Source organism: Eschscholzia californica, unplaced genomic scaffold (assembly GCF_041429995.1).
Source record: "Eschscholzia californica isolate CP2 unplaced genomic scaffold, dmEscCali1.0.p SCAF_2, whole genome shotgun sequence".
Classification (NCBI taxonomy): Eukaryota; Viridiplantae; Streptophyta; class Magnoliopsida; order Ranunculales; family Papaveraceae; genus Eschscholzia; species Eschscholzia californica.
The window spans coordinates 59,847,365-59,875,231 of NW_028238309.1; the positions used below are offsets into that span (position 1 = coordinate 59,847,365).

Here is a 27,867-nt window from a genome sequence, read left to right on the forward strand (position 1 = left end):
GGAATTTAACTATTCAAAAATGGATGGTTCAGATTTAATTAAAAATCATCGAATTAAAAATCAAATTATAACAAATATGCCGTTTTCTTTTCAAATATGCCGTTTTCTTTCTCAGTCTCATCTCAAGTCTCAACTCTCAACTCTCGTACTCTCATACTCTCATACTCTCATTCCCCTAAAACAGCTCCTTCCTTCCCACTCTTCTTTCTCACGCGTCCTCTCTGCCTCTACCCTTCATCTCCCAAGATCGAGTTAGGGCTCTTTCATTTTCTCCATGTAGGGTAATTATGTAGATATCCTTATGTTTGATATTGGTTGATGATTGATGGTAACTAATGGTGATTTAGAGCTTTAATTTAGTTTCAGTCTGTTTTAGCTTTTAGGGCAACATATTTAGACCTCCATGAATCATTTTGGCTTCTTAGTCTTGTTTCATCTTTTTTTCTTCTGTTTTAGGGCAAAATCAACTTTTAATTATTAAGGGTGTGTTTGAGTCATGTGAATTGGAAATCCTATTGAAGTTCAAATCCATAAACTTAGAATTATTGGATTTCAAAGACTAAACTTAAAAAGTACTGCTGATGTTTGGAAAGTATGAAATCTCATCTGCAATTTTGCGGAAATTGCAAGCATTGGGGTTTTTTATATGTTTGTGTCACTATAAATGCCTTGCTCAAAGAGTCTTTTGAGATTTTGTTTATGGTATTTTGGTCTCTTATAGGCAAGGAACAAAAATCAAACAGGCAAGGAACATGTCTTACAATCTATTTGAACATTTCATAATCGATTATCGCCCCCCTGATTTGTTGATATATAACTTAATACGTTAAGCAATTACGTCATAGTAAGTGTACATCATTTACCCTCCTCATCTATAACCCAATTTGAATAAATGGAATTTTTATACAGTTGATCTACATTGTGTTTGTTTTTATTTTAATTATGTTCTTTATGGCTGATATTTTATGGATGAAAATAAGAATGAAATTGGTTCTTTGAGTTCAATCGTGATCCACATTGACTCTTGATGCCGCATGAATCAAAGAACACATTATGTGTTAAGTTCATACCAAAAAACCTATTCTTAATTCAAAAATCGGAAATAGTAATTAGCATTTGGTACTTGCATCCTCCCAGATACAAAAGCTTGATAAGACCCACAGTTCTGCACTTATTATAAAAATCTAGAGCTCACAAATTTGATACTTGATGAGATAGTATCTCCATCATTTGGGAGGTGTAATCTTAGCCATTGTAGATAAGCTAGGAGGTACTGTTCGGGTGCTCGATTCTGCAAATAGAGTTCTTTTGTAATAGGAGTTTTTGGTTTTTTGCTTTTATATACTTAGGGTTATCTCATATCTGAAACTGAACCTACTCTGGCTGAAATCATTTTAGGTTATCTGATTTTGTAAATAAGGTTCTCTACATTCATAGGTTATTTGTCTAAATAATTATATCAGAGAGTTTTAATGAAATTTTTGTTTTTGACTTTTTGTTTTGTTTTGAGTATTTAGTTCATCTTTTTCGGTATTTCACGATGTTAGAATAACTCTGCTTATTTGATCATAACTATGCATTCCTTGAAGTTAGTAGTTTATTTTAGATTGTGTTAAGATCTCTTTTGTGGTAGCTAATGTGGTGTGAACCATACATGGTTAAATAATGAAATGCCGACTCACATCGGATATGCAAAAATTAACAACAATATATGATAGAAAATAATAGATTGTATGTTAAATATAGGAATGGAGGGATACATTATATACTCATCGTCCTGAACGTACTAGATTGTGTTATATGATTAATCGTATAATGTTCTCGAATCTCGACTATAGATTTGTATGCCAATGTTGAACGTGTTTGACTACCGTAAATGCTCATAATCATTTCAATAATCAATAGTTTATAGTTATGGGTTTTTAATGGAAACATCTGACTTTTGTGCCAGCTCTTTACAGTTTAATGCTTGATGCTTCACAGAATTTTAGTTCTTTTCAATTGATTCTTTTAGTTATTCGCTTGAACTTCGCTTTGTTAATTTTCTTTATGTTCCTAGTGGTTGTAGTCAAGTGTTGATTTGCACATGTATAGACATCATTTTTAACATTTAGGGGGGGGTAGTGGAGCGGGACTTTCACAGACTTTCATAGACAAAATGTCCCGTAGACATTTCAAGACATTTCGGATGAGTTATTATAGACAACATGTGTTCATAGACATTTCAAGACATTGAGAGTTTGTAGACAAAATGTCTTTATAGACATTTCAAGACATTTGATCCATAGACAAAATGTCCTGGGGACATTTTAAGATCTTGAGTCCATTGACAAAATGTGTAATGCATATTATATTTGTGCTAATCAAAAATATATTTTTCGACTTTTGTAGACATCTGTGAATATTTGTGGACATTGATGGACATTTGGTAGACATTTACTATTTTAATATTATTATTATTATTTAATCACATGAAATAATATATTAATACTAACATTTCAAAAATATATTTTTCGACTTTCGTAAACATCTGTGAATATTTGTGGACATTGATGGACATTTGGTAGATATTTATTATTTTAATATTATTATTATTTTTTAATTACATGAAATAATATATTTATACTAACATTTCAAAAATATATTTTTCGACTTTCGTAGACATCTGTAAATATTGTGGACATTGATGGACATTTGGTAGACATTTACTATTTTAATATTATTATTATTGTTTAATCACATGAAATAATATGTTTATACTAACATTTCAAAAATATATTTTTCGACTTTCGTAGACATCTGTGAATATTTGTGGACATTGATGGACATTTGGTAGACATTTATTATTTTAATATTATTATTATTGTTTAATCACATGAAATAATATATTTATACTAACATTTCAAAAATATATTTTTCGACTTTCGTAAACATCTGTGAATATTTGTGGACATTGATGGACATTTGGTAGACATTTATTATTTTAATATTATTATTGTTGTTTGATCACATGATGGACTTCAAATGTCTCTTGTTTTTTGAAAGACATTTTGGCTTCCAAATTTGTCCCAAATCCTTCACAAATTCATCAAACTATGAAGTCCACCAAAGTCTGGGACATATTTTGTCTACAATCGAATGCCTCGGACTTTCATAGACTCTCAAATGTCTGGATTTGAATGCCTCAGACTTTCGTGGACTCTCAAATGTCTGGATTTGAATGCCTCAGACTTTCGTGGACTCTCAAATGTCTGGATTTGAATGCCTCAGACTTTCGTGGACTCTCAAATGTCTGGATTTGAATGCCTCAGACTTTCGCGGACTCTCAAGAGTCCGCGAAAGTCTTGCTCCACTACCCCCCCCCCCCCCCCCCCCCCCTTTGTTTTTTAAATTCTCTGCAAATCTTAAACTACTAGCTTGATTATGGGAGGATTGTTCTAGATTATATGCAAAGAGAATTGCATAGGTTAATACGTGGTGCAGGAAAATTTTCAGTCATGATATCAAAGATTATCAAGCTCAGTCACTAGATTATATGCAAAGAGAATTGTATAGATTATACAAAATACTGATTATGCCAAATGCTAGAACTTATTGAGGTCAGATTTTACCTCTCAATTCATAGTTGTGTTACTCATGGTCTCCTTATTTTGCAATGTTTATGATTGTCATTGGTTTTCTTTATTTTTCAAATGAGGCATATGACTTTAAGGTTCATTGTGCCCGGTATCTTTAAGTTAGCCAAACCAGCCCGCTGGACTGATAAACAAGTAAACGCTGAACAGGTCGATTCCACCCTTTTTCCCTTTTCTCTTTGCCTAATGAGTACTTGCGATGTTTGAAACTAGGGTTTGCATAATTCCAGATTTGATGTCTCTATCTCTCTAACCCAGTTTCCGGAATGCTTTGCAGATTTAATTTATCTAGTAACCCTTTTCCCTAACCTAGCTACAATCTTTTCTTATGCTAATTACTTGATCATAAAAGACAGAAATTATTATGAGTCGTGAACTTAAATTAACGGATTCATCACAATAAAAATCTTCCTGAGAGTTGTTTGTTAAATGTTTGAATGAATTTCGGTACTCATAATTATATTATTTAGCCCTAAATTTTGAACAATTACTAAAATTTTCATATGGGTAATCGAGTTCAACTATAACGGAAGAAACTATATATCTCTAGATGTGGATTTGAGATTTCTTATTCGTACAGGTAGAAGAGCTACTGAAGAGAAACATATAAAAAGAAATGGCTAATAAGGAGATTGGGGATGATGAATTACCCAGAGATGCGAAAATTGTTAAATCGCTGTTAAAGTCTATGGGTATTGAGGAATATGAACCTCGCGTTATTCACCAGTTCTTGGAATTATGGCACCGATATGTTGTCGATGTGTTGACAGATGCACAAGTATATTCAGAGCATGCTGGAAAGTCTGCCATTGATTCTGATGATATCAAGCTTGCTATCCAAACTAAAGTTAATTTCAGTTTCTCACAACCTCCTCCTCGAGAGGTATTATTCTTCATACTCATTCTAAGTTTAGAGTTTAGACGATTTAATTAGTAAACTTGTTTGCAAACCAACTTGAGTTAGTTAACTATCAAACTTACATGTGTGCGAAAAATGTTGATACTTACATGGATCATCGAAACTCTAACCTACATTCATGGAGTTATAGTGTTTCCACAGTTTTTACTATCTCAGACTAATCTTAATGAAAGTGATGTTTGATTTATCTGAGTAGTTTAGTTCATCGCTTTTACTCAGTGAATGACAACTTTTGAATAGGTTCTTTTATCCGCCTCCTAAAAAGGTTCCATTTGTATTTTGGCACCCGACTTTCTGATTTAGCGCTTTTTTGAATGGAAATAGAAAGTTTGTTGTTTGGTCATTCAGATAACTAGATAATTACATTCTTTATCGCAATCATTAATTGGTTGGCTCAGTTTATTACTAGTTTACTGATTTATTGTTAAAAAAAATATAAGCAGTCAAAAAGTATATACCTATAGGTCATGTTTGGCATGCGGAAATGAAATGTTATTTCCAAGAGGCATTCCATAATGGTATTTGGTACGGGGCAATGCATTAGGAACCGCATTCAGAGGAATAGAATTTTGCCCCGAGAAGGGGAATCTTAAACCTAGGGGTGGATTGGTTTGCAGAGTCACATTACGAGATTGCTATTACTGGGGATAGCATTCCTTTTCCTTATGCCAAACAGCGCCATAGTACTATAGTAGATTGGCCATCAGTCTCACACTCTCGCCCTCACTCATCCGCCCCACTCCACTATTTTCACCCCTAACAATATAGATCATAGTTTGGATATTGAGCCATTAATCCCAATGATTTGTATCTAGATTGACATTCTTTATGAAATTGTCCTTCAATTGTTCAACATCTATCTTTTTTATGTGATAGGCATCTCGCTTGAGCACTTAATGTGAGTCCATTTTCTATCGGCTGCTCTGACAGATTGTTCGCTAAACTGTTCTTAACTTAATGTTTGAGTAATGTTTCATCGAAATGCAGGTCCTACTTGAGCTGGCTAGAAACAGAAACAAAACTCCATTGCCAAAGTCTATTACAGGGCCAGGGATTCCGCTCCCACCTGAGGAGGACACATTGATCAGTCCAAACTACCAACTTGCAATCCCAAAGAGGACACCACCTCAAGCAGTCGAAGAAACAGAAGAAGATGATGATGTAGTTGAACCAAATCCTCCCCAGGAGCAAAAGACAGAGATGCAAAGCACTCCCCAGAGAGTTTCTTTTCCCCTTGGAGGGAAACGTCCAAGGTAAATTCTAAGAAGAGCCTGTGAACTCTATATCTAGAGAGACTGAGAGTGAGAGTGAGAGTGATAGAGATAAGAGAGCATTTAGGATTTGTTTGATGAGCTCAAATGCAAATATTGTGGCATCAGTATCAGTGTAATATTGAGCTATAGCCCTAGTTGGTTTTGTAAATGTTGTGTCGAGTACATACAAAAGCTACCTCTAGCTGATTCCTTGAGGATTGATGTGCTCTCAAGTTCTCCAAACAGCCACTGTTTTTATCCTTTCCTGCTACAAATTAACTTCGAGAAGGTCTTTTTACTATTCTTAGATTGTGTTTGTTTTTTATTTTGGGTTCTAATTCAGATTTTAGATGTTTGTTTTTTAATTTAAGAAAATCTGAAATTTTAGCTGAATTGTGTGGTGGTCTGAATTGGCCGAAAAAATAATACACATATTTCAGACTTTAAAACAAGTCTAAGAAATAGGTCCAAGTCTGAAATTTGACATATGATGTTTTTGCCCTAGAAATTTTTTTGTCTCAATAGGCAAGACTTTAAATATGTCTCCACATGTTTCGAATAGTACTTGGATAATTGATTCTGGCGCTAAAGATCATATGAATTTGATTCTAGACATGATTCAACCATTAACCAATCTTGACATAAATATGTCTCTACTGCCAATGGCACCTCAACCCCTGTTGTAGGGGAAGGACCTATAACTCTAACGAATACATTGAACTTAGACTCTGTTTTGGTTGTCTCGTCTTTAGATCATAATTTATTATCAGTGTCTCAAATAACCACCACTCTATTTGGTGTTGTCATCTTTTGACTTGAATTTTGTGTATTAAGGACATCTGGACAAGGCAAACAATTGTTTAGGTGCGACGAGCAATAGGAGACATGACATTAGAGAACTTTGATTTGACGAACTAGTTTGTGAGTCGTGATTTCTCTACGACCTAGCTCAAGCATGGCCCGTGAACTTAGGCCAAGCTAGGGCTCACGAAACAAGCAACGGATGAATCGAACCAATTAGAGAAAAATAATAGGGATCTAGCTAAGTATCCTCTTTCCATCGGGGATCTGGTGTTAGGATGTTAGCGGTATTAAGTTGCAAGATAGAGGAGTATCAATGAGACTTCATTCGGTGGTATGGTAAATCTTTATGTTTCGATCCAGTTGTGAACTTAACCTCTGCGACTTAGAAGTATTTTTCTCTAGTCATATAACATGCGTAATCAAGTGGGCTTTGAAGCAAGGAACAAAATTTCGGTTTCGATGGAAAATTCGGTCAGTCCCGAAATTGAAATATGTCATAGATATATTTCGGTTTGTGTATGTAACAAGACTATAAAATCATAGTGAAACATAAAAATGATGTATATAACGGATTAACATAATCTATTAGTTTTAGGGGTATTAACAATTACACAGTTACGTATCGGGGTAAATTGAATAACTTCCTCACAAAGACACCCAAAAAATAACATTCCTATTGATAATAATTAACAGTTAACAAACTCTGCTAGTTTGAGAAAGTATCGTTAATTAAACAATTATATCAGGACTGTTACCAAGATAAAATCAAGTTAGAGAGTTAAGTCAGGGTAAATCATTCAAATAGATTTTTGTAAAAAAAAAAATTAAAAACATAACATAAAAATCAACAGATATCTATCCGAAATGAAGGAGAAAAAAATGAAGGAAGAGATATTTTCTTAGTTTTAGTTCTCCAGATTTTCTGCTACATTTCCATTTTGTCATGTCTGTGGAATCTAATCAATCTATGCATGAAATAATTGTAAGTGTAATTTTGTGCACCCAATGGCCCAATCTAAATGTAGGAAATATTTCGATTAAATTTCAGGAAATTTCATTCCTGGCTTTGATGATATGATAAGAAATTCAAAAAAGCCAGTAGAGTAGGAAACATTGTGGGGATTACTGGTATGCTATTTATATTTTTACTTTTGCAGGTTCGACATATGGATTGTTGGAATCGGAGCCGATTTTGGATCGGTTAAAGTCGTCAAACTCAGAAACGGAGCATGCCATTGCGTTCGTCTCGTCGAGCTCTTAAGTTTAGACTCAAGAATCACTCAAATCCGATTCCGGATGAATGAGATATTCAAGTCCGAAGTTTGATCGATGTTTGGTTGATTTAGGGACTAAGTCGCAATAAGGAAAAGTTGGTTTAGGGACCATTTACGCAAAGCGGACACGGCCAGATCTGATGGCAGGCGTTCCTCCCGAGATCTTGAGCGAGATCTGACGGTCCTCATTGTTGCCGACAGAAACCGTTGCTAAGAAGTGATCCGTCACGTTTCTTTTCAACAGATGCGTCCCTAAAAGCCAACAGACCTGTCCCTTATGAATGTATCTATTCGAAACCTATTTATAGGACCCAAATCAACTCCAAATTTCAATCCGTTTTTTCCAGAGTGTCAAGCATTGTTAGAAGATCATATTAGAGTGTCTAAGAGAAAGATTTAGCAGAGTTTTCAAGGAGTTTCATAAGCAAGAAGTTTGGTCCATTTGCATAAGTCAGAGGTTAGTATACTTTCAAGTTCGACTGCTTTCTGATTCGAAGTACCATTGAATCGAAAGGTTAATCGTTGTATCCTGGGAGACAAACGCCGGTAACTGTTTGGTACTATACAGGGCGTCAATTGTCTTAAGGAAAGAGGAATACCTCGCCTCGATTAAAAAAATTATTCTTCTTCTAATCCTCCGATTTTCTTTTTCTTTTTAGTCTATCTGATTTCTTAATCAAAGACATTCTGATTTTCCAAATCAGAAGTGTGTTGATTTTTTAAAGTAATAAATCAGTAAACACAGAAGGATACAATTCCTCTTTCCGATCTTAAATCGATAGTGAGATTCGACTACGAATCATCTGTTCTGGATAACAGACATTATCGGTTAGAAATACGAAAGATATTGAGTTGTTTTATTCCTTAGTTTTTCTCCATTAATTTGGAAAGAAAGTGTTTTTGATTAATTTACAAATAAAATTAAAGTAGTAACCAGTTTCACCAGTGATTCGGTTATAGACTCGCTGAGTCAACTCGTTGAATCGGTACACCGAAACCAACAGGAACTTGTGGGTGTGGGAGGTTAATGTGATTTTCTTGAGAAATATGACATTGAGGGTGGTCAATGGAAGAGGAAGCTTTGTTGAGAATATGAAAATATTTTAATGTTTGGAGTATGAAAATTATGTGATTTTCGATATGTAGGAACTTTTCAATGTGAAAATATGGTCCATCTATGAAATATGGGGATATGTCTGAAGTTTATTTTCCTCAAACTCCTCGCAGGGGTTGAGGCGTTGTGCCCTGCTAACCCTTCATAGTAAAGTCTAGCCAAGGTTGTAAATTTTGGTTTTTAGTCAACATTTCCGGTCATTTTCTTAAGTTAACTATATATTATATCCTGATGAAAAAGCCAAACATGCGCAGGTCATCGACATGCTACTATTCAAAGGGATGGAGGAATTAAACAACATTGTTGAGCACGCAAAGCAACGGCACCACATCATCGGGCAATATGTGGTAGGCAACGAAGGTCTTGTGCACGACATAGGCACCAAAGATCAGAAAGCTTCTGACTTCCTCAAAAAGTTCTACTCCACCAACTACTTCTGAAGGTGAGTCGTCGGATCCCCTTATGCTGCTTCTAGCCGCAATCAGTGTTTTGTTTGTGTTCTTTTGAAACTTGAGTAATAAGTTGTACTTAAACTCATCTATACCCATTGTTTAAGATCACAAGTTGATCTAACCATTTGCTTTGTTCCTTCTAATTCTTGGTAGCAAATAGACTCCAAGATCGTATTGAAACTGAACTGTTTCATCTTTCAACTCTGTTTGTGTTGGGAAAGATATATACTATCTTCGCATATAATTGAAGGCACTCGGGCGGGTTAGGTGGTTACAAGTGTGTCGCTCTAAATGCATAAAACTCCAACACAAGACCTTCTGATCATTTTGATATTTCGAGCGCAAGAAAGAAAAAAAACTTATAAATACTAACTTCAAACACTGTTCCTACTTTAATTTCCCACAAGTAATCAGTTTTCATACTTCTTGGCTCTAACCAAACAGGGACCTAAGTGTAAAGTCTAGGTCATTGGAATGAGTTTCAGGGTGAACATTTTTTATATTCCTAGACTTCTAGTTTGCATTTATGCAACTTGGTTGTGTTTAGTCTGAAACAAGTCACTTGTACAATATGAGTAGGTACTAAACTTAACATGGGTGCTATGTCAGGGAGCTAAACTTTAAATTATACATCAATAATAATATGCATTTCAGTAAGTAGTGAATGTTCATTTCAGAAAGGAGACCTGGCTACCGGTTAATACCATAAGGTTTAATATCTGCACAAGAAATTTCAATTCAAATAGCCTCAAACATAGTTATGGTCAAATGGAGAATGTACTAACACAGAGCTTCACTAAATGAAGAGAGGGAGACATACAAAAAAACACATAACAAAACCTCCTCTTTCCATCCAATCCATTTGAAAATAGGAAATCATATTATATTCGAAATCAACACCCAAAATAAACACTTAGTCTATCTAAGACGACGGTAACACGACTATACTCCTCAAGCCACTAACTACATATTGCAATTCAATTTTTATTGGGAGTGAAGAGTTCAACTAGCCTTTGCTTAAAGCAGTACTTCTCGACCGAATACCCAACTGAAAGGAACACGTCGATCTTCCTTCACTTTCTTAGCTTGAGCTCTCTCCTCCAACCTTCTTATCCTTGGAGTCAACCCGCATACAAACTCTTGAGCTTTTCTTCCCTCTCCTGAAAGGCCAGTTAACTTGTCTACGTTCCACCTTCCTACCAGAAATTCCAGTATATCGGCATAGTCTTTGGCGGTGTAAACCCCAAGTCGTTGGGCCACAGATGAGAAGTTCTCGAAAAGATTATCTTCTTTACCATCATACATTAAGTGGGCAGGCATTGAAATTTTCTTTTTCATCATATCAGCAAAAGCTAAGACAGTACCATCTGGATCGATCTCAAAAAGCTTCTCCACGATTTTGCTGTAAGCTGTTTCATGGCGTTTCTCGTCTGCAGCAATGATTCCACACATTTGTGCTAGTTTCAAGTCCCCATGTTCTTTTGCATGCCTAGCTGTGTTTCCATGGGAGATGAAAGTTGCTCTCTCCTGGAACGAGGTATAGATGAATCCAAGATACGGGTTGTTCTCGGTTCGTGGATCCTATGAAATTAACAAAAGATCAAACAAAATTTCTAAGAAACTCACAATATTAAGGAAAAGAGAGTGCTAAAAAATAATGCTTAATCTTCTAGCATCACTTGAACTGCAGATACTATGAGCAACTGAGCTAAAATTGGGAGCTAGAAAGTGAGATCTTACCATTCCTGATCCAATTAAATACTGAATTGTCTTCTCAATTTGCTTCATGTCTACCCGCCCAGATAGATAGAGGTACTTGTTAAGAAGATCCCCATGTCTATTCTCTTCAGCAGTCCAAGCCCTAGTCCAAACAGCCCAAGAAGTTGGGCTTGCACCTGTTTTTTGGTTGGGTAAGTAAAGTTAAGAGTGAAAACAATCAAAGAGAGAAAGGTAAAGCAAGAGAAAAATTCCACGGCCCAAAATCATGAAAAAGAAAAAAGTCGAAGACTACAAAACCCCCGGCCCGTTAAACTAGCTTGCACCTGTTTCGTCCCTGACTCCATCCAATGTATTAAGCATGGTTTGATATGTTGGAAGGGCTTCCTCTGTGATCATATCCCCAACCAAAACAACAAAGTAATCGTCTGGGATCTCCTTGGCTCTCTCTCTGAGCTCCTTCACTTGGTCATAAAATCCATCTGAGGCAGGGTCGGGTAGAAAGTCCTGTGGTTGCCAACATTTCTCGACAGGCTTCAGATGTACCAAGATGTTACTATCTGCCCAATCTTCTAAAGATTTGAAGATTTCGATCTTCTCTTGTGGCAATGAGTGGCTGACCTGAACATGAACCTCACGCGGAGGAGTAAACGGCTTCTTGACAGTCTCCGTTTCTCTGAATTAAACAAAAGAATCGAGTAAGAAACTGATAGTTGGAAGTTCCGCAGCTCTAAAAGTCACTTATCTAAATCAATAGAATGATCTAAACTATCAAAAATATCTTGGAACTGTAGCCAAACAATAGAAAAATCAAACCACCTTGATCACCCGAGCAAGATTTAAGATTCAAATAGGTAGGAGTAATTTTACAGTTGCATAACTCAGTTATAGCCGTTATAGATGGCGGTTCACTGCCAATTAGATGGTCTGAGACACTTGTCTAGCCACATAAAGACAACATTGCATATATGTTTGTGCGGCATCAGGTTCAGAGTCGTGTGGGTGTGGTGCGAGGGCCTTACTTGCCTCAAAGTGGTCTTGGGTTTACTCACCCTAAAAGCTAGCTCAAGAGGTAAGGTCCCCCGCACTTATAAAGTCACCACCACCCCCTCCCACAACCAATGTGGTGGACTATAACACCAACAAGTCAAACTCGGATTAACACCCCAGGCAAAAGAAGCATTTGGAAAGTTATACATGTTTATATATACATCTATATATATATATATATATATATATATATATATATATACCAAGAAACTTAAAAAGAAAAATGAGAAGGCAAATATCATTATAAACAAGAGAAAATGTACAATTGTCCTCTATATAGCCCTTTTCACTCCCCCTTCCAACACATGAAGAATAGAAAGAAGATATCATTTTTAAAATAGTAATGACCCAAAACAAAATAATATAGAAGAAGTCCCAAAAGAAAAACCAAAACTTGCAGATATTTCCTAGTGGAGTGGGAAGAATAGGAAAAGAAAATCAAACCCATGCATGAATCAATTCAATTCAATTCAATTAAATGCAGGTAAGAAAACAATTGACCATTTCAGAACAACCAAGCCTCAGAAATCAAACCTAATTTCAACCAAAAGAAATCTTGACAATTGAAAGAGAGACATCATCATGCAATCTAACCATCCTCACACAATGACATAATCAGATGGACAACCAAAACTTATTAACTTGAAAAAAAGACATCCCACCCATTTCATGACAAGGAAAAAATGGAAAATCTTACCCAAAAAAAACAGAGAATTAGGGGAAAAATCAGACAGTGACCCACAAATAGCATCATAAAAATAAATACTACAATATATATATATATATATATATATGGACAGTCATTAATCAATTGAACCATTAAGAAAACCTGAAAACTTCAACAAGAATGCTAACCGGATTCTCAAAAACTGGAACAAAACCCAGATCATGAATCATCAGTATTTAGAGATAGAAATAATGAAAATCAAAAGAAACCCACAAAAATTAAACCATTTCTGAACCTAATTAGAACAAAATCGAAAATACCCATAACAAATATAAGCATTAAAATGTTAAAAACAATGAGATCTTAAAACTTAATCAAGATTGAGAAGAAGTTGAAGAAATTACTTGGTGGTACGAAGGGTTGAAGCCATGAAAACCTTAGGAGATCTGACATTGGCAACATTAGGGAAAGAAAAAGAAGGAAGCTTTTGAGATTGAAAGGTGAGGGGATTGAGTTTGAGAGCCATTTTTTTTTTCTCTATCTAAAATGTATTTGGTTCGCTTTCCTCCACAGAAGTAGTGGCAAGGAATCACCTATGCCCTTCCTTTATACCTCCCTCTGCCTTGGGTTTACAATTACTTTAACGCCCACAGTTTATTTTCACCCTAATTTTCCAACTCATTTCTAATTTTTAATTTTTCTTACTTTTTATTTGAAATAATATAAAATATTTGAGCTATGTCAATTTAAAATTGGAAAGAGTACGGATAAAGTCAAGAAATTAGGCACTATTTAGTTAAAATTTTGATTTGGTAAAAAGGTGAATAAAACCTCACCCTCAAAATGCTTACATTCTTGACTTTGTCTATACTTTGGGAGGAGTCTGAATAGGATTATCCTTTAGAATATGTCAATTCAGATGTCTCGCATTATTTTATTTTTTCTTTTTGTTGAAAAAAATGGAAATTTGTCTTTGAAAATTTTAATGGTTTTTCATTAAAGTTAGGGCACATAATTAGGTTGGTAAATATTGGGTTGGGGTAAGGGTAGAATGGGGAAGAGGATATTTGAACATTGTTTTTAACGTCAATGGAATCTGGGGTAGAAAAGATGAATATTGGCAAGTGAGAGGTAACGAGAGAAGGATATACCACGTGGAATTTCCATCTCTGCATGAAATCCACCCTTCATATTGTCCATACTAGTGTTGTGGTCCTCCCCATTTAGGGGTGGGAATCGGTCCGGTCCGGACGACCGCGGGCCTTAACTTCATCGGTCGGTCTCGGTCGGGCACTCAAAATCAATGTTCGCCTATTTACTCGGTCGGTCCGGTCCGGTCAAAATCAACATTTCCATTGACCAAATCCCGCTTGTGACCGAGAGACCGGTCGGGACTCACCGGTATCGGTCGGACGGTATCGGGCCAAACCACCTAATTTACAATTAAATAATACCTAAATGAAAAGTTAAAATTAGATTTCATATTCTTATACTCTTAAATACCACTTAGACTTAGACTTGGTCACTTACAATTTACATGTAAGACTATAATACTTTCAACAAAAAAAAAGTAACATTACAATATTGGGGGTATTTAAATTAACAAAAGGGAAAAGTGAGATATTAGTTACAAAGGGATATGACGGGCCTATCGGTCGGGTAGGTTGTTATTTCGGTACTTAATAGTCGGGCCTATCGGTATTGACCATCGGTCTTTAATCGGACGGGTTAATCGGTCCGGTCACCCGGTCAAAGGGATATGACCATTTCCCGCCTGCTAACTACCCGACAGGCGGGCCGGGCTTTTCCCGTCACGGGTATCGGGTACCCGCGGTACCTAACGGACCCGGGCGGACCCAAGCGGGTATCGGGCCTCCGGGCCGTTATCCCACCCCTATCCCCATTGCAACTCATCTTGGTAGGATTACTTGCATTTATACAAATAAAGTTATTTGCATATTAATTAAGTGTTTGGTTTTATCTGACTCGTGTTAATAGCTTAGTTGGAATCACTTCGGATCTACTCAGACAAAATAAATTTAAATTAAGAGTCTCATTGTTTAAGTTCAAATCATTATGTTGTTTCTAACGAAAATTGACGATAAAATGAAACGAATTTGGTGTATACGTAGACAATTCAAATAGTTTAGAAACAGGGGGGCTTCCTCCTCCTAATGATTTGAAAGTGTCATTTCATTGTGTCAATCTGCAAAACTTGTGGTAAAAGTCTCGACTTATAATTCAAATATCGAACGATAGATTAAGAATTAACATCAATAAATATTCCAAATTGACCCTACTAACCAACTTAGTGTGTTGTGGGAGTGAGTTAAGACATACATACAACCCATATAAATATGAAATATCTTGCAACAAAAAAAAAAATATATATATATATATATGATATAGTAGGTTTTTGGTCTACATCATGTTGTAAAGGTGGATATTGATTATTCCTAGTAGGGCACTGAGCTAGCTAGCGCTCGTACTCTTCTGCTGAGCGAAGCAGCGAGCCTACCCTTCTCGAGCCTAGTTAGATTAGAAGCGATCCTACTTAAATAGCTTACGCTTACCAAGCCTAGTCCACTAAAATAGGACTACAGCAAGCAAGTTTCCCCCCTTCATTTGTTGTGGGTCGCGCTTCACCGCAGGCACTGAATGAATGAGCAGATCTTCCTTCCCCCTTTTTCTCGGCTTGAGTTCTTACCTTTTTCTTATGAGAGGGGAAAGGGCCAACCAACATAAGAGGCTAGCTTGCTTCCACTGGTTGAGGGTGAAGGGTCAAAAGGACACGTAATCGGGGGCGAGTCATAAAATCTAATAGTTTCATTTTCTTTCTTGTTCATCGTAGTAGGTCGAATGCGGATCAAAATCGCAATACGAAAGAGTGCAAGTCCCATGCAAAAGGAGGCACTTTAGTTTTTATTGACATAGATCATGTGCGCAATCAATTGAATGTATTTTATGAATGATTGTTCTAGATCATTTTGTATGAATACGAACAACTAGATGTTCAACATCGATATCCACCAAGAGACAATATGAGCTAAAGGCATGTGAAGTAACTCGTGCTCTATCAATGCTTATTGACTTCATTGAGTATCAGGAACCAGTCTTTAGTTTCATACTTTGGGCAAGAAGCCTAACAAATACATGATAATAATTTGAGAGAAGATAAACATGAGAACATCTAGTAGAAGTGACTACTTATGCCATAAAATATTTGAATGGTTTAAATTGTAGGTGTTAAGTCCACAGATATCTCTTTGGGTCGTTCTGAAAATTGGGGGATCCATTATGATCTTCATCAAGGACGATTAATAATCCATTTTCATAAGGACGAACAATCAATTATAACATTTGTTGATCATTATAAGCTTCTAATTTTGTAATGAGTCTCTCTAAAATATTATTATTCAATTCATCATGGTAGATCTTGAATGTCCCAAAAAGTCATGCCAACCGTAATTGCATTTAATCGTAATCTTTTAATTTACAACGACGTATAATTCGACCAAGGTACAATGCAACAAGTAAAACTAGTAGTCTTTCTAGATCATGCTTCTGACATGAAGTAGTTGAAATAATACACAATAATGTTTCATTATTCTCAAATCTAACTTCAAGGTGGTATCCATTCTCAGGGACGGAACTACAACTAGGCCGAAAGGGGCCATGCCCCCCCCCCCCCCCTCGACCTAGCAGTAGGAGTTTACATTACAGCCGCAAGTCACAAAAGTTATGCTATTATTTTAGGTTAATACGCAACATATAACAACAAAGTCTAATTGGCATGCTGGTGAAATTATCACAGATTGTACTTGCGTCCAAGTAGATATTACTTCAACAAATGAAATGAGTAGTTTCATTCTCTGCGCGACAAATATTCTCGTCATCTTTCTTTAAATTAGATAGATTAATTTTCACATGGATTTCTTTTCCAATGAACATAATGTAAATAAATAATAAACTAACAAAGCCCATATCTATTATATTAAAACAGCTCAGTCGGTTATCCAGGGGATAAGTCTGATAAGTCTGACCGTCTATTTTTATTGGGATTTTCATAAAGATCACATCTAATGGCTGTTATAAAATCCCTTTTCGTGTAAATCCCTTCAAAATAGAAGGGTAATAGTATAAAACGACACCAAAAGTGGTTAGGATATCCCTACATAACTACCCACGTATTTCTCTCCCTCACCATTTAACTTCACACGTATTTCTCTCTCATTTAACTTCCTTCCCACGTATTTCTCTCCCTCACCATTTTCAGTCAGATTTACAACTGTTGGTTAATATCTCTCCCTATTTATTCTCCATTATCTTCTTTATTCTCTTTCCAAGAATGTTGTAATCTAAATTTATTTATTTTCTCAGGCGTTAGCCAAGAGGGATCTTTCCCGTCCGTAGGACGGGGAGGAAACCTAGTCTATTATATAAAACGCAGTAGTGTCTTTTGAGGTGAGCGGTTGATTTATGTCTTGGAGATTCACGTTCATCTGATTATAATATGTAGTTTGTTAATTTGATGGTTCAAATTACTTGAAAATATAGTTATTTTAACTTCTGATACACATGTCACCTAATTAGATCAAGAGCTACAAATGAATTTTGAATTCGAAAAATAATCACCCAAATTTAAATAGGTTGTAACTAACCCACCCATGTTTCTCCCCTCTTTTATCAACAATTATCTAAACCACCCACTAAAATCTCTTCCTTCTCACTTGTTCTCTCAATAGTAATTGATTAAAATGTTGAGAACATGTGTATCACTATTAACTACCCACTTTCTACATATTTTCACACTTTTATTTCCCTTTTATATCTCTCGAAACCCCCTTAAATTTCTATATGGAATTACTACATGGGAAATTTGGTCGGGTTCTCTAAAAAATTTGGAATTTGGTTTAGAAGGATCAGTCAATTTTTTCTGTCTTTAGCTCCCGAAGTACTTTTTTAATTTGTAACACTTTGTGACAGCTTTGCACCTTGCAATAGTTTTTCCACGCCTTGCAACAACTTTACAACTGCTTTGCAATAGCTTTGGAGCATCTTGCAACACCTTACAATATCTTTGCAATGTCTTGCAACACCTTCCGACAGTTTCGCAACGCCTTGGAACAACTTTATAACCGGTTTGCAATAGCTTTGGGACGTCTTGCAACACCTTACAAGACCTATAATATCTTTGCAACACCTGTGCAATGTCTTGCAAACCCTTGCAACACCTTTGTAAAAAAATATGAGTTTTTAACTAAACAAAATACAAATATTTAGAGTTTTGAACAAAAGAACTACAAAATTCGAGTTTTTAACAAAAAAATATTAACTTATCTTTTTAACAAAAAACAATTAACTTATCTTTTTAACTAAAAAAAGTTAAAATTTGGTCTTCGACCAATTTCCTGTTTCTACATTTTCTTCTTCTTGGTTGTTTTAGGTTCCGTCTTCTTGTTTTGTTTCGTTTTGTTTTGTTTTATTACATTTTTTTCTTATTTTCCTTTTTAGTTTCATTTTAGATTGTCTTACATTCATGAAGGAGTAGCCAAAAGAGAGACGCCGTGGACACCTAACATATGTATATATATGATAAAAGGAAAATACATATTAAATACTAATAATATTATGGCATAAAGCCAAAGCAAAAAAAGAAAATAAGTACTGTACATAGCAAATTTAAGTTTTCCTTTTTTTCAGGTTCAACACAATAATCTAAAATAAATTATATAGCTTGCTGATATTTTTTTGTTAAATTCGTCTAACTCTATAGTAACCCCTTACTCTGATATTGGTTAAGAAAAAGAAATAAAAAACAAAAGTTATTGTAATAAATGTGCTTTAGTTTTTTGTTAAAAGATAAATGTGCTTTAGTTGAAAATTTTAAATATGCAGTATGCCGCGTTTGTTTTCGGAGAAATAATATCTACATTAAATTTAAGTTCACATGACAACCCATACATGGTGAACCTCTTGCATTGAAGTAGACATACATCAATCTTCATAGTGTTACAATTGAAGAATGTCATTTTCGTGACCAATATTGGTGCTTAATAATAAATGAACATTTGTTCGAAAAATAGTACAAAAACAAGTACAACCTAGAAAATTTATCCACGAATTGATAGTTACATATAACAAAAATAAAATAGATTATATGATAATCATTTATTTTTTTATAAACTTTATGGGGAAATGGATCAACTTCTTTTTGTCAAATATATTCTTTATATTTTTTCCACCTTCAACTCCATATGCAAAATTTACAAAGAAGAGAGTCCTTAAGAGTTTGCACACGATAAACTTGGATAGGTTTGCACCTATTATTACAAAACATTCACATTATATGCAAAAGCTTGTGTGCCAGTTGCGAGGAAAAGGTATGCGAGTTTGCGTAATTTGAGATGCAAATCTAATCCTAAGACTATTAACATGTCTTTTTAACCAAAACCAAAATAGATTTTTTTTTTTTTTTTGTTGAGCAAACCAAAATAGAATTTGATAGTGGTTTTTTCTTTTGCAAAGAAATTAGATACTGCCCTTTCCATAAGGTCGGTGCTTTGGGGCATCAAACTTTGACATGTTCACATAAGTCGAAAATTCTACAGGTCTCAAGTTCGATTTTTCGGAAGAGGTGGATTCAATGGTGTTTTGAACTTGTGTTATTAAGATATAAATAACAAAGTTGGGCTTTAGGCTATAATTTAGTTGGGCTTCAACCCTGTCTTTCTAAGAATTTAAATTTGGCAGTTATAGTACTCATTACATCTTTAATATATCAATGTCATTGTAATGACTATCGTAGGCAATTCATTCAGAAAATAATATTGGCATGTAACCCTCCCTCCCAACAACAAAAAATTGGCATGTAAATTTAAGGTCAATCAAATTTGACTTCGATACTTAAAAAGGTTTTGAATCCATAGATCAAGTTGTTCGTGTTCTGCACTTGTCTTCATCTTCACCACCCCTATTTTGGACCATCACCACCAATGACCATAACTGTCAAAACAACTTTTTCTCTCCACCGACGGTGAACCATCAGCAACAACTTACTCTCTCCACCGACGGGGAAGAAGGGTTCTCCCTTTATCGGAAGGCTCTCCCATCTAGAAGGGTGTCAATTTCCCTTTCCCTTGGGTTTGAGAAGGGTGCTGACTCCCCTTTTCAAACAATGGGGCTTGGAGAGTGGCGGTTGAGGCGCAATGGTGATAAGTTGGAGTTGGATGTAGTTAAGATAAAGATTATGGAGTACAATACAAGTTGATTTTTGGGAGTCAAAGTTGGATTCCCCAAACACTGGCCTTTCAATAATTAGATATTAATTCAAGGGCAGGAAAAAAGTATCTAACCTAGATACAAAACAAACAAGCTTTGAGTACATAAAGGCTTGAGGTTATACTAGGCCAATTTGTGCAAGAGAAACCTACTTTGGTTACAGAAATTAAGTACACCAACTGATATGGCAAGGCCAAGAGAAGTATATATATATATGTGTGTATACTTTTATAGCAAGATCCTGAAGTACTTTGTAGCATTATACAGCAAAAGAGGGGGAAGTAAAGAAACAGGAATACATAGAAACCCTAGAGCATTTTCTCTTTGATAATTATTCTTTATCTTGTACAAAAAAAGGGTGTTTCTGATTTTCTTCATCTTGTTCTGCATCAAAATCTACCACTGCGGACTGCCCCTGTAAACCAACAAAACAAAGTTTCAGACATCTCCCCTTTAGAGTGAAACCCCACTTCAGTTGTGTGGTAACATATATATCCTAGGAAGGCATAAGTGATTAAATCTTAATATTTCAAGATTCTCTTAAAAAACACAACATTTCCAATTCTATTGATACCGATGCTCGGCCCCCCGTCCCTGTAACTCTTTAATTTAACCCAATGGTGGATTTCAGAGCACATTGATCTAATGACTTTGTGGACTTGAGCTTCTTTCACTCCAAAAGATAGCTCAAGATCTAAAACTTTTGCCCTGTCGATGAACGACCACTTGCCGATTCTGTATAGAGTACTTAAATAATATACACAAAAATGCAACTATTGACTTGGAATTTTCTATCCAAAACAAAGTCATCATTAGATTCTAGCAATGGAACTGTGAAAGAGCTGTACATTACCTACCAATGCAAGATGGGGAGTAAAAGATAAAAAGATGAAAATGCATTCAGGCACACAGCCAGTAAAGAAATAGACATGCTAACGTAAAGTAATGGCTTACCTGTCAGATCAAGTACGATGTCTCTACGAAAGGTTCTCTGGGAATCCACTTCCGCTAAGAGACTCGCGTTTACGACAAGGTTGAGGTGATGTATTTTCACTCTTAAGAGTTTCAGCACCAGGAGGCAAACATCTTTTGGAGAAAAATGTGGTGATACTCTTACTCCTTCCTCGAAACTTCTCTGCAAATTGCCAAATACATAAAGCCTCGTTATTTACCCACAACGTAGAGGAGAAGCTGAATAGAACAAGAAAAAGAAGCACCGGTTAGAGAACGGAAATGAGGTCTGATGGTTATACCTGGGGAGATAGATAAACCATGCTTGTCCATGATCTCTTTCTTAACCTGAAAAATAACTTGCTTTGTGATTAAAAGCAGGAGATGGTTTATTTCTATATTGTTGAAATATTTACCTTCCACCGGTTATCCACAAATTCAGCTATTTCACGCACTTTGTTTCTTAGTTGATACTTGGAGACGTTAGGGAACTTCCGTTGCAATGATTCTATAATCTTGCTAATCCCTTGTGAGCCTTCTTGGATAGATAAAACCTGAAGTCAGTAAGAATTTCTGTTTAATGAGTATTGGAGTTAAGAATATATCCGATTCAAATAACAAGAAAATGTACTTACAATTTCAGGTAGGTCTTTTTCCTCAAATACTGATACATGTGCTAAAGGTGTAGCACTGCTCTTAGAATGTGACTGGAAATCCTCTTGTGCACTATCATGTGTTGATATCTCTATAGGGGAACTACTAGGGAAAGCACGTATGCTTAGAGATTGCAAGAACATTTGTTCGATCTTTGGCGTTCCATTGAGACCTTCTGCTGTGAATAGTGTTGCTTTTTCGTTCGTTAAATTTGTTATGATCAAGGGCTGGTTCTTTCGGAGAGCATGCTCAATCAAATTGTTTATATACTTCTGCTGTCGAAACAATAACCTAAATTCATCATTTTCTATATCTTCTTTACAGCTAGCTGAAGTTCGAGCTTCATCATCAGAGCAATCAACATCCATACTATCAACATGTATACCCTGGATATGGAGCCAATAGAAATATTTATTTACTTCAGCAAACATGTAAACCCTAGATATAGCCTGGTTAAGTCGTACTAAACGTATAGATTTTCAATCCAGTTCATAATTTGAAACCGATCTATATAAAAGGAGAAACGAGTGGAAACCTAAAATCTAAATATAAATATAATTAAGATTTTGGAATGAAATAGTACCTCATTTTCAGAGAGATATCCATCAGGTACAAGAAAACCATCTTCACTTTCATCTTCGTCCTCTGTTTTTAGATTACCCTCTGAAATATCTTCATCTTCGTCCTTGTCACAGTCAGAAAGGCTTTCACCAGGTTCCTCCTGCATATAAGATTATCAATGTCAGCTATCATATTGCTAGTACAAATTATTTGTTTGGATAATGATCGATAATTTACCTCTTCCCATTCCTCATCACTTTCAACCTCATAATCCAAGTTCGGGTCCTTCTTAAAAGGGTTACGAGGTCCAACAACATTACTGCAATAATGAACCTAAATCAATAAAGCTGAAGAGGAATGTGCACAGGGGCGGAGCCAGGATTTCGTGTTAGGCAGGGCTGACTCAAGTAAAGTTTTGTCTATGGAATTTTAAGACATTATTACTTTGGAAAGATGTTGACATTTTTTGTGCAATACAATTGCTTCTTATTTTATTATTTTACGATAAAATTTTCTACATTTTACCGTTAGACGTACCCAAAGTTTGAGAAAAAAAAAATGAAGTTAAATTTGTGACAAGAACACAAAAATCAAGGAAGTCAACTCTTTTATCTTGCCAAGTAGTTAAAATAAAATATGGTAGATAATTAGACATACCATAATAACTTCGCTAAGAAGTAGGGGAGAGGCCTATGGTGGAGGTTGAAGTTATAATAGAAAAAGAAATGGAAAAGGAAGAAACACAAAAAAAAGAAAAGAGAAGAGAGGAAACATAAAAATAGTGGGAGCGGAAAAGAAAATTTTGACACAATTAGGTGTCAAAGCGACAGTTAGTTAAGTGTTAAGGGTAAAATCAAGACTTTGTTATAAATTAGGGGCCAAAAGAGAATTATTCTTTATCAAAACCTTGGGTAAAAAAGATTAAAAATCAAGCTGATGCTTGCATTCGAACCACTGCCCTCAAGTGCGTGAGGCAGAACCACAACCAGCCGGGCTAACTCTTATGAATGTTTGTAACTTGGTGCGGAACCTATAAGACCTAACCCAGGCTATAGCCTGGGTTAGTCTACACATAGTTCCGCCCCTGAATGTGCATATCCCAACACAAGTTACAATTTATAACGATTAATTACCAGTTAATACAATTCAAGAAACTTGAACTTGCCTTTTATTAGTCAGAGTCCCATAATATGCTGGCCTGTTGCTCTTGTCAAATTGCAATAACTTTCTAATTCTGTTGCAGATGTGGATGTCAGCTACATTGTCCCTGCATGATTTATCGTTTGGAATAGTTTGTTCCCACTCGTCGACAAGCTTCTCAATGTTCAGCTCCTCGTGATGGATGAGACCCTTATTAGAAGTCACAACTTTTGCTGACTGCTCGGTGGCTTCAGAAGATGACCCCTGTAATTTGAGTTCCTTGATGACCGCAGTCTTAGGCTTCTGACGAATCCCCCAGTGTTTTGATTTGCCAGACCAAGAACAACGACCCAATCTACTCCAAACATCAACATGTGACCTGGTGATCATTTTAAATCGATGTCAAGATCCTTCACATGATGAAATAGTCATCAACAATTTGAGCAACAAAAAGTGGTAACACTTACTTCCATAGATCACTCGTATCAATACCATCCTTGGATGAAAGGGCAACATCCATTGACAAGGTTACAGCATTAGGGCTATGTTCATAGTTTTCTTTGGATGAACTTGATTTTGTTGAAGACACGTCATCCTGTGTGTTTGAGTTTTTCTTTTTACTTTTCAGAAACCGTTCCATTATTGTCGCCTGCTTTTGTATAGCTAGTTGTTTTTTCATATCAGCAGCTTCCTTCTCTCGTCTTCGTTGTTCCTTCTCACTTTCCTCTTGCTGCCTTTTGAGATGCTTCTTTGTTTCAGCTTCTTCTTTCTCGCGGCGTCTTGCTTCCTTCTCTGCCTCATCTTGCAGCCTCTTCTGCTCCTTCTCCTGGAGCATAAACCATCTCAATATAGAAATATTTATGCTTTGAATTAAAACACATCCGGTCTGTGGTCGAACACCAATGCACTACACAGTTGTTCCTTTTCCCACTGCAAGCTTATTTTTTTGCTTTTAAAACTCAACAAGATGTCAGTTAACAGGCTAAACCCCATCCCATGGTGAAAGCTTACAATCAATAGGGCTATACGATAACTAAGCCCCCTATTCGCACCCAACCCACAATCAATAGGGGTATAGCTGTCAGACGCACTTACAGTATATTACATGCAAACTAAATAACTAAACCATCACAAAAAATCATAGAGGAATCTAATAATTCTAATTACATGAAGAGTTAGATTGCAAGGTTGAACATACATTTTGCAATCTATCCTTCTGATTTTCACGGTCAATTCTCTTTTTCTCCTTTTCAGCTTCTCGTTTATTTCTTTCCAGCTCCTTCATTAGCTCTTTCTCTTTGATTTTTGTTTCCTTTTCAGCCCTAATATAACAAACAACATTGTCAGGCTATCAGACAAAAGATGAGCATTATAAAATTAGACGACATAGACTCATATATGTTCATACATATCTGTTCCGCTCTTCTGCACCATGGTTTCCGCCAATAAACGTATATCAGCCTCATTTAACACTTTCAAAAGCTTATCTGATGCTTTGACTAAATCAGTTCTGTAAGTTGGATGACTGGGAGGCATTTGTAATGCAGCTATCATTGCTGAAAGGCAAGGTAACATAACATGTATCAGCAAATCACATAATATCAAACTAAAGGACAATCATTCCTTAATGTTGGCTTGGATCAGCTTCCGCAAGGGTTGCTTTGTAAACTATTTCCAACTGGCTCGTGTGTAGTCCGTAACAACCAAAAAAGAAAAATTAAAATCATTATTAAAAATGCAAACTTGGTAGTGAATTTAGTCACACGGTATTACTTAGATCTATAATGGACACTAGATGCTAGAAAAATGATATTTATATTGACAGCGGAGAAAAAGTAATTTTGAGGGGTGGAGCTGGCAATAAGTATTACTGTATTAGGACTAGTAATTCAATTTCACTAGGTTTATCTAACCATCTCTGGCATACCATTAACTAACGATGGTTAGTACTTAGCTATAAGGGTGACGAGAAGCTATTTGTCACTTTGAGGTTCAAACGGGATGATAACTCCCATTTCATTTCAACACTATTTGGTACAAAGGATTGCATGAAGTCCTCGTGTCAACGCAAGGGTGAAGAACCTCTCGGTCATAAAAATTCTTTCCTTTCCGTGCGTTACGAATTAAAAGCAACCTCCTTTGATTTAATTTCGGTAACAAGATCATCTTGCCGCGTATCAGAACAAATTAAAAACAAGTATCAAAGAACTTGCTCAGATGAAACCAAATTAGTATTATACACGAAGACATGCGAATGAAAATCAAAAGAAATATGCAATTTGCATACTCCCGACACGTAAATAACATTGCAATTAAATACTCAAACTGAGTTACTAGGTTCAAATAAGTAGCGTAGTAATTAAACCCATTTACGTAATTGGATTATTATTATTATTATATTACCAGAAACGACTGCAATTCTCTCGTGGATTTTCTTCCGGCAAACCCTCCGAATATTCAGGACTGCTCTTTGATTCTTTGGAAGTAACTTCAAGTCTCTTGTCTGAACAATGCGATAAACGAACTCATAATCAAATGCTAAAATCAATGAGACAATTAAAGAACTAATAACAAAAAGTTAACAAAAATAATCACCTCCCAACACCATAAGCATGAATCACTATCATCTTCCAGCACATCAGCGTCTGCATTAGCAATGCCATACATTGATCTTTGCCCAACAAAAAGCACACTACTTCTCACCGATGCTAACGTAATTCCTTCTTTAGTTTTAAGTTTCTCGTATATCTCATCGACCAACTTAGAAAACGGAAGACTGCTCTCTTCGAGTAAACAAGCAAATAGAGAATTACCAGAAGAAACATTTCCCATCTCTTGCAAATGTCCCTTTTGATCCAATATTTCTATGAAATAGTGAAACAAACTGCGAAGTTCTTCACGTAACTCCTCGACCTTAGTTTCTCTCTCTTCAGTACTCAAAGTTTCAGGAATCAAAGATGCTCTCTTTCTCTTAAGTGATTTCTTAACTTTCATCATCGGCTGCTGGTTTGCTTCGCTAACAGGTGAATTATCTACCATTACTGTATCAGCCATTAAACCTTAACAAATTCAATGAGAAACCCTAAATCAGATGCTAACTATTTCATTTCGGACTCAAAATTCAATGAGAACCTCAAACACCGAATCTAACAAATGAAGTAAATCAAAACAACAATCAAGATTCAATCTTTTGCTTATTAAACTAAGTAAAAATCCAAAAAAGAGGATCTTACTGGAGATCCAGAACAATTATTAATCGAATAAAGTAAAATCGAAGATTCAAAAAAGGAATGGACTTACCCGATATGACCCAATCTAAGAAGATTCTTAGGGTTTCAAGACAGCGTCAAGTGGATCCACCAAAATGAGTTGATTTTGCAAAACGATTCGCCAGAGCCCGTAGAGAATAGGGGTAAAAGAAGAATGGAACGGGAGAATTCTGAAATCTCGTCGTCGATTTCTAGAGAGAGAAAAAGTGAAGACGAAACGAAATTCAAATCTCTCTTCTCACACTAGCTTTAGATTTCACTTTTGTGGGGGTTTAGAGAGAGAGAGAGAGAGAGAGAGAGATTGGGAGTAATAAAGAAATGAGAAAAATGAATCGGACGGATGATAAAGAGTGAGAAAGACAGATGGTGGGATAGGAATAAAAATTCCCGCCAAGTGGAGCGGGAGTGAAAAAATTGGCGGCTTGTCTTCGCGCCTTTTAATTATGAAGCAATGGCCAACCGTCACGTCTCTAGGGTTCTAGCTTGGTTGTAGAGTGATGCCAAACACACACCTAATTTGACACATACCCCATAGGCACAACTTGTATAGGCACATCAATTAAAAAAATATATAAATTTGTATAGTCTCGTACATTATTTTTTTTTTCACATTATGGAATTTTGTTGTCAACAAAATTTTATATTATTTTCTCCATTTAATCCGTAAATGACCACCATTACCTTCTTAACTTAATCTTTGTATCTCTTCTCCCTTCAACGTTGCTCCCTCTTTTTCTCTCGACTTTTTTAACTCTCTCATCTTCTGTAAGTCAATTTTTTCTAGCTAACCTTACTAGTCGAGTAGTTGAAATCTCATTACGCTATATTCCATTGAACAGAGATGATAATGAGAGGAGACCGAAGATGTTAAATGTTGCATTATATCTTATAGATTTGATTACCTTGTTTGTGTTAAATTTAATAATGTATAGATGTAAGTATTCCTCTCCTTTTATTTCTTTCTATGGATAACAAAGCTCTTTGTTGACACATGATCAAAAGATAAACAACTCAGTGGGCAGAAGTGTAAGCTCTTACGCTAACACGGTGATACCCGATCATGAAGTCACGCAGGTAAGGTAAACGAAGAGAAAAATGGAGGGAGAGAAGATGCATAAGAAATAGAA

General features: G+C 35.8%; 3 protein-coding genes across 5 annotated transcripts; 1 reads left to right on the forward strand and 2 right to left on the reverse strand.

The window, feature by feature from the left end:
* Positions 1-81: 81 nt before the first annotated feature.
* Positions 82-6,114, forward strand: LOC147559747 (transcription initiation factor TFIID subunit 9-like). 3 transcript variants are annotated; one of them, XM_086661657.1, is made up of 3 exons: positions 82-276; positions 4,216-4,518; positions 5,542-6,114. In XM_086661657.1, the coding sequence occupies exons 2-3, from the start codon at positions 4,252-4,254 to the stop codon at positions 5,809-5,811; spliced, it is 537 nt and encodes a 178-aa protein (XP_086517783.1). In that variant the 5' UTR covers positions 82-276; positions 4,216-4,251; the 3' UTR covers positions 5,812-6,114. The 3 variants fall into 3 exon arrangements, with proteins under 3 accessions (XP_086517783.1, XP_086517784.1, XP_086517785.1); XM_086661658.1 differs by having other exon boundaries at positions 83-281; XM_086661659.1 differs by having other exon boundaries at positions 97-251.
* Positions 6,115-10,182: 4,068 nt separating this feature from the next.
* On the reverse strand, positions 10,183-13,647 carry LOC147559748 (stearoyl-[acyl-carrier-protein] 9-desaturase, chloroplastic-like). Its single transcript, XM_086661683.1, has 4 exons — positions 13,289-13,647; positions 11,494-11,843; positions 11,192-11,346; positions 10,183-11,032 (listed from the first exon to the last, which is right to left on the reverse strand). Exons 1-4 carry the CDS (start codon positions 13,408-13,410, stop codon positions 10,469-10,471), a joined length of 1,191 nt encoding a protein of 396 aa, XP_086517809.1. The 5' UTR covers positions 13,411-13,647; the 3' UTR covers positions 10,183-10,468.
* Positions 13,648-20,350: 6,703 nt separating this feature from the next.
* Positions 20,351-27,254, reverse strand: LOC147559749 (chromatin assembly factor 1 subunit FAS1-like). Its single transcript, XM_086661684.1, has 14 exons — positions 26,772-27,254; positions 26,067-26,530; positions 25,875-25,974; positions 24,880-25,027; positions 24,670-24,793; positions 23,939-24,297; positions 23,497-23,850; positions 22,569-22,650; positions 22,354-22,491; positions 21,752-22,156; positions 21,533-21,670; positions 21,419-21,464; positions 21,120-21,300; positions 20,351-20,580 (listed from the first exon to the last, which is right to left on the reverse strand). The coding sequence occupies exons 2-13, from the start codon at positions 26,523-26,525 to the stop codon at positions 21,143-21,145; spliced, it is 2,511 nt and encodes an 836-aa protein (XP_086517810.1). The 5' UTR covers positions 26,526-26,530; positions 26,772-27,254; the 3' UTR covers positions 20,351-20,580; positions 21,120-21,142.
* Positions 27,255-27,867: the final 613 nt, after the last annotated feature.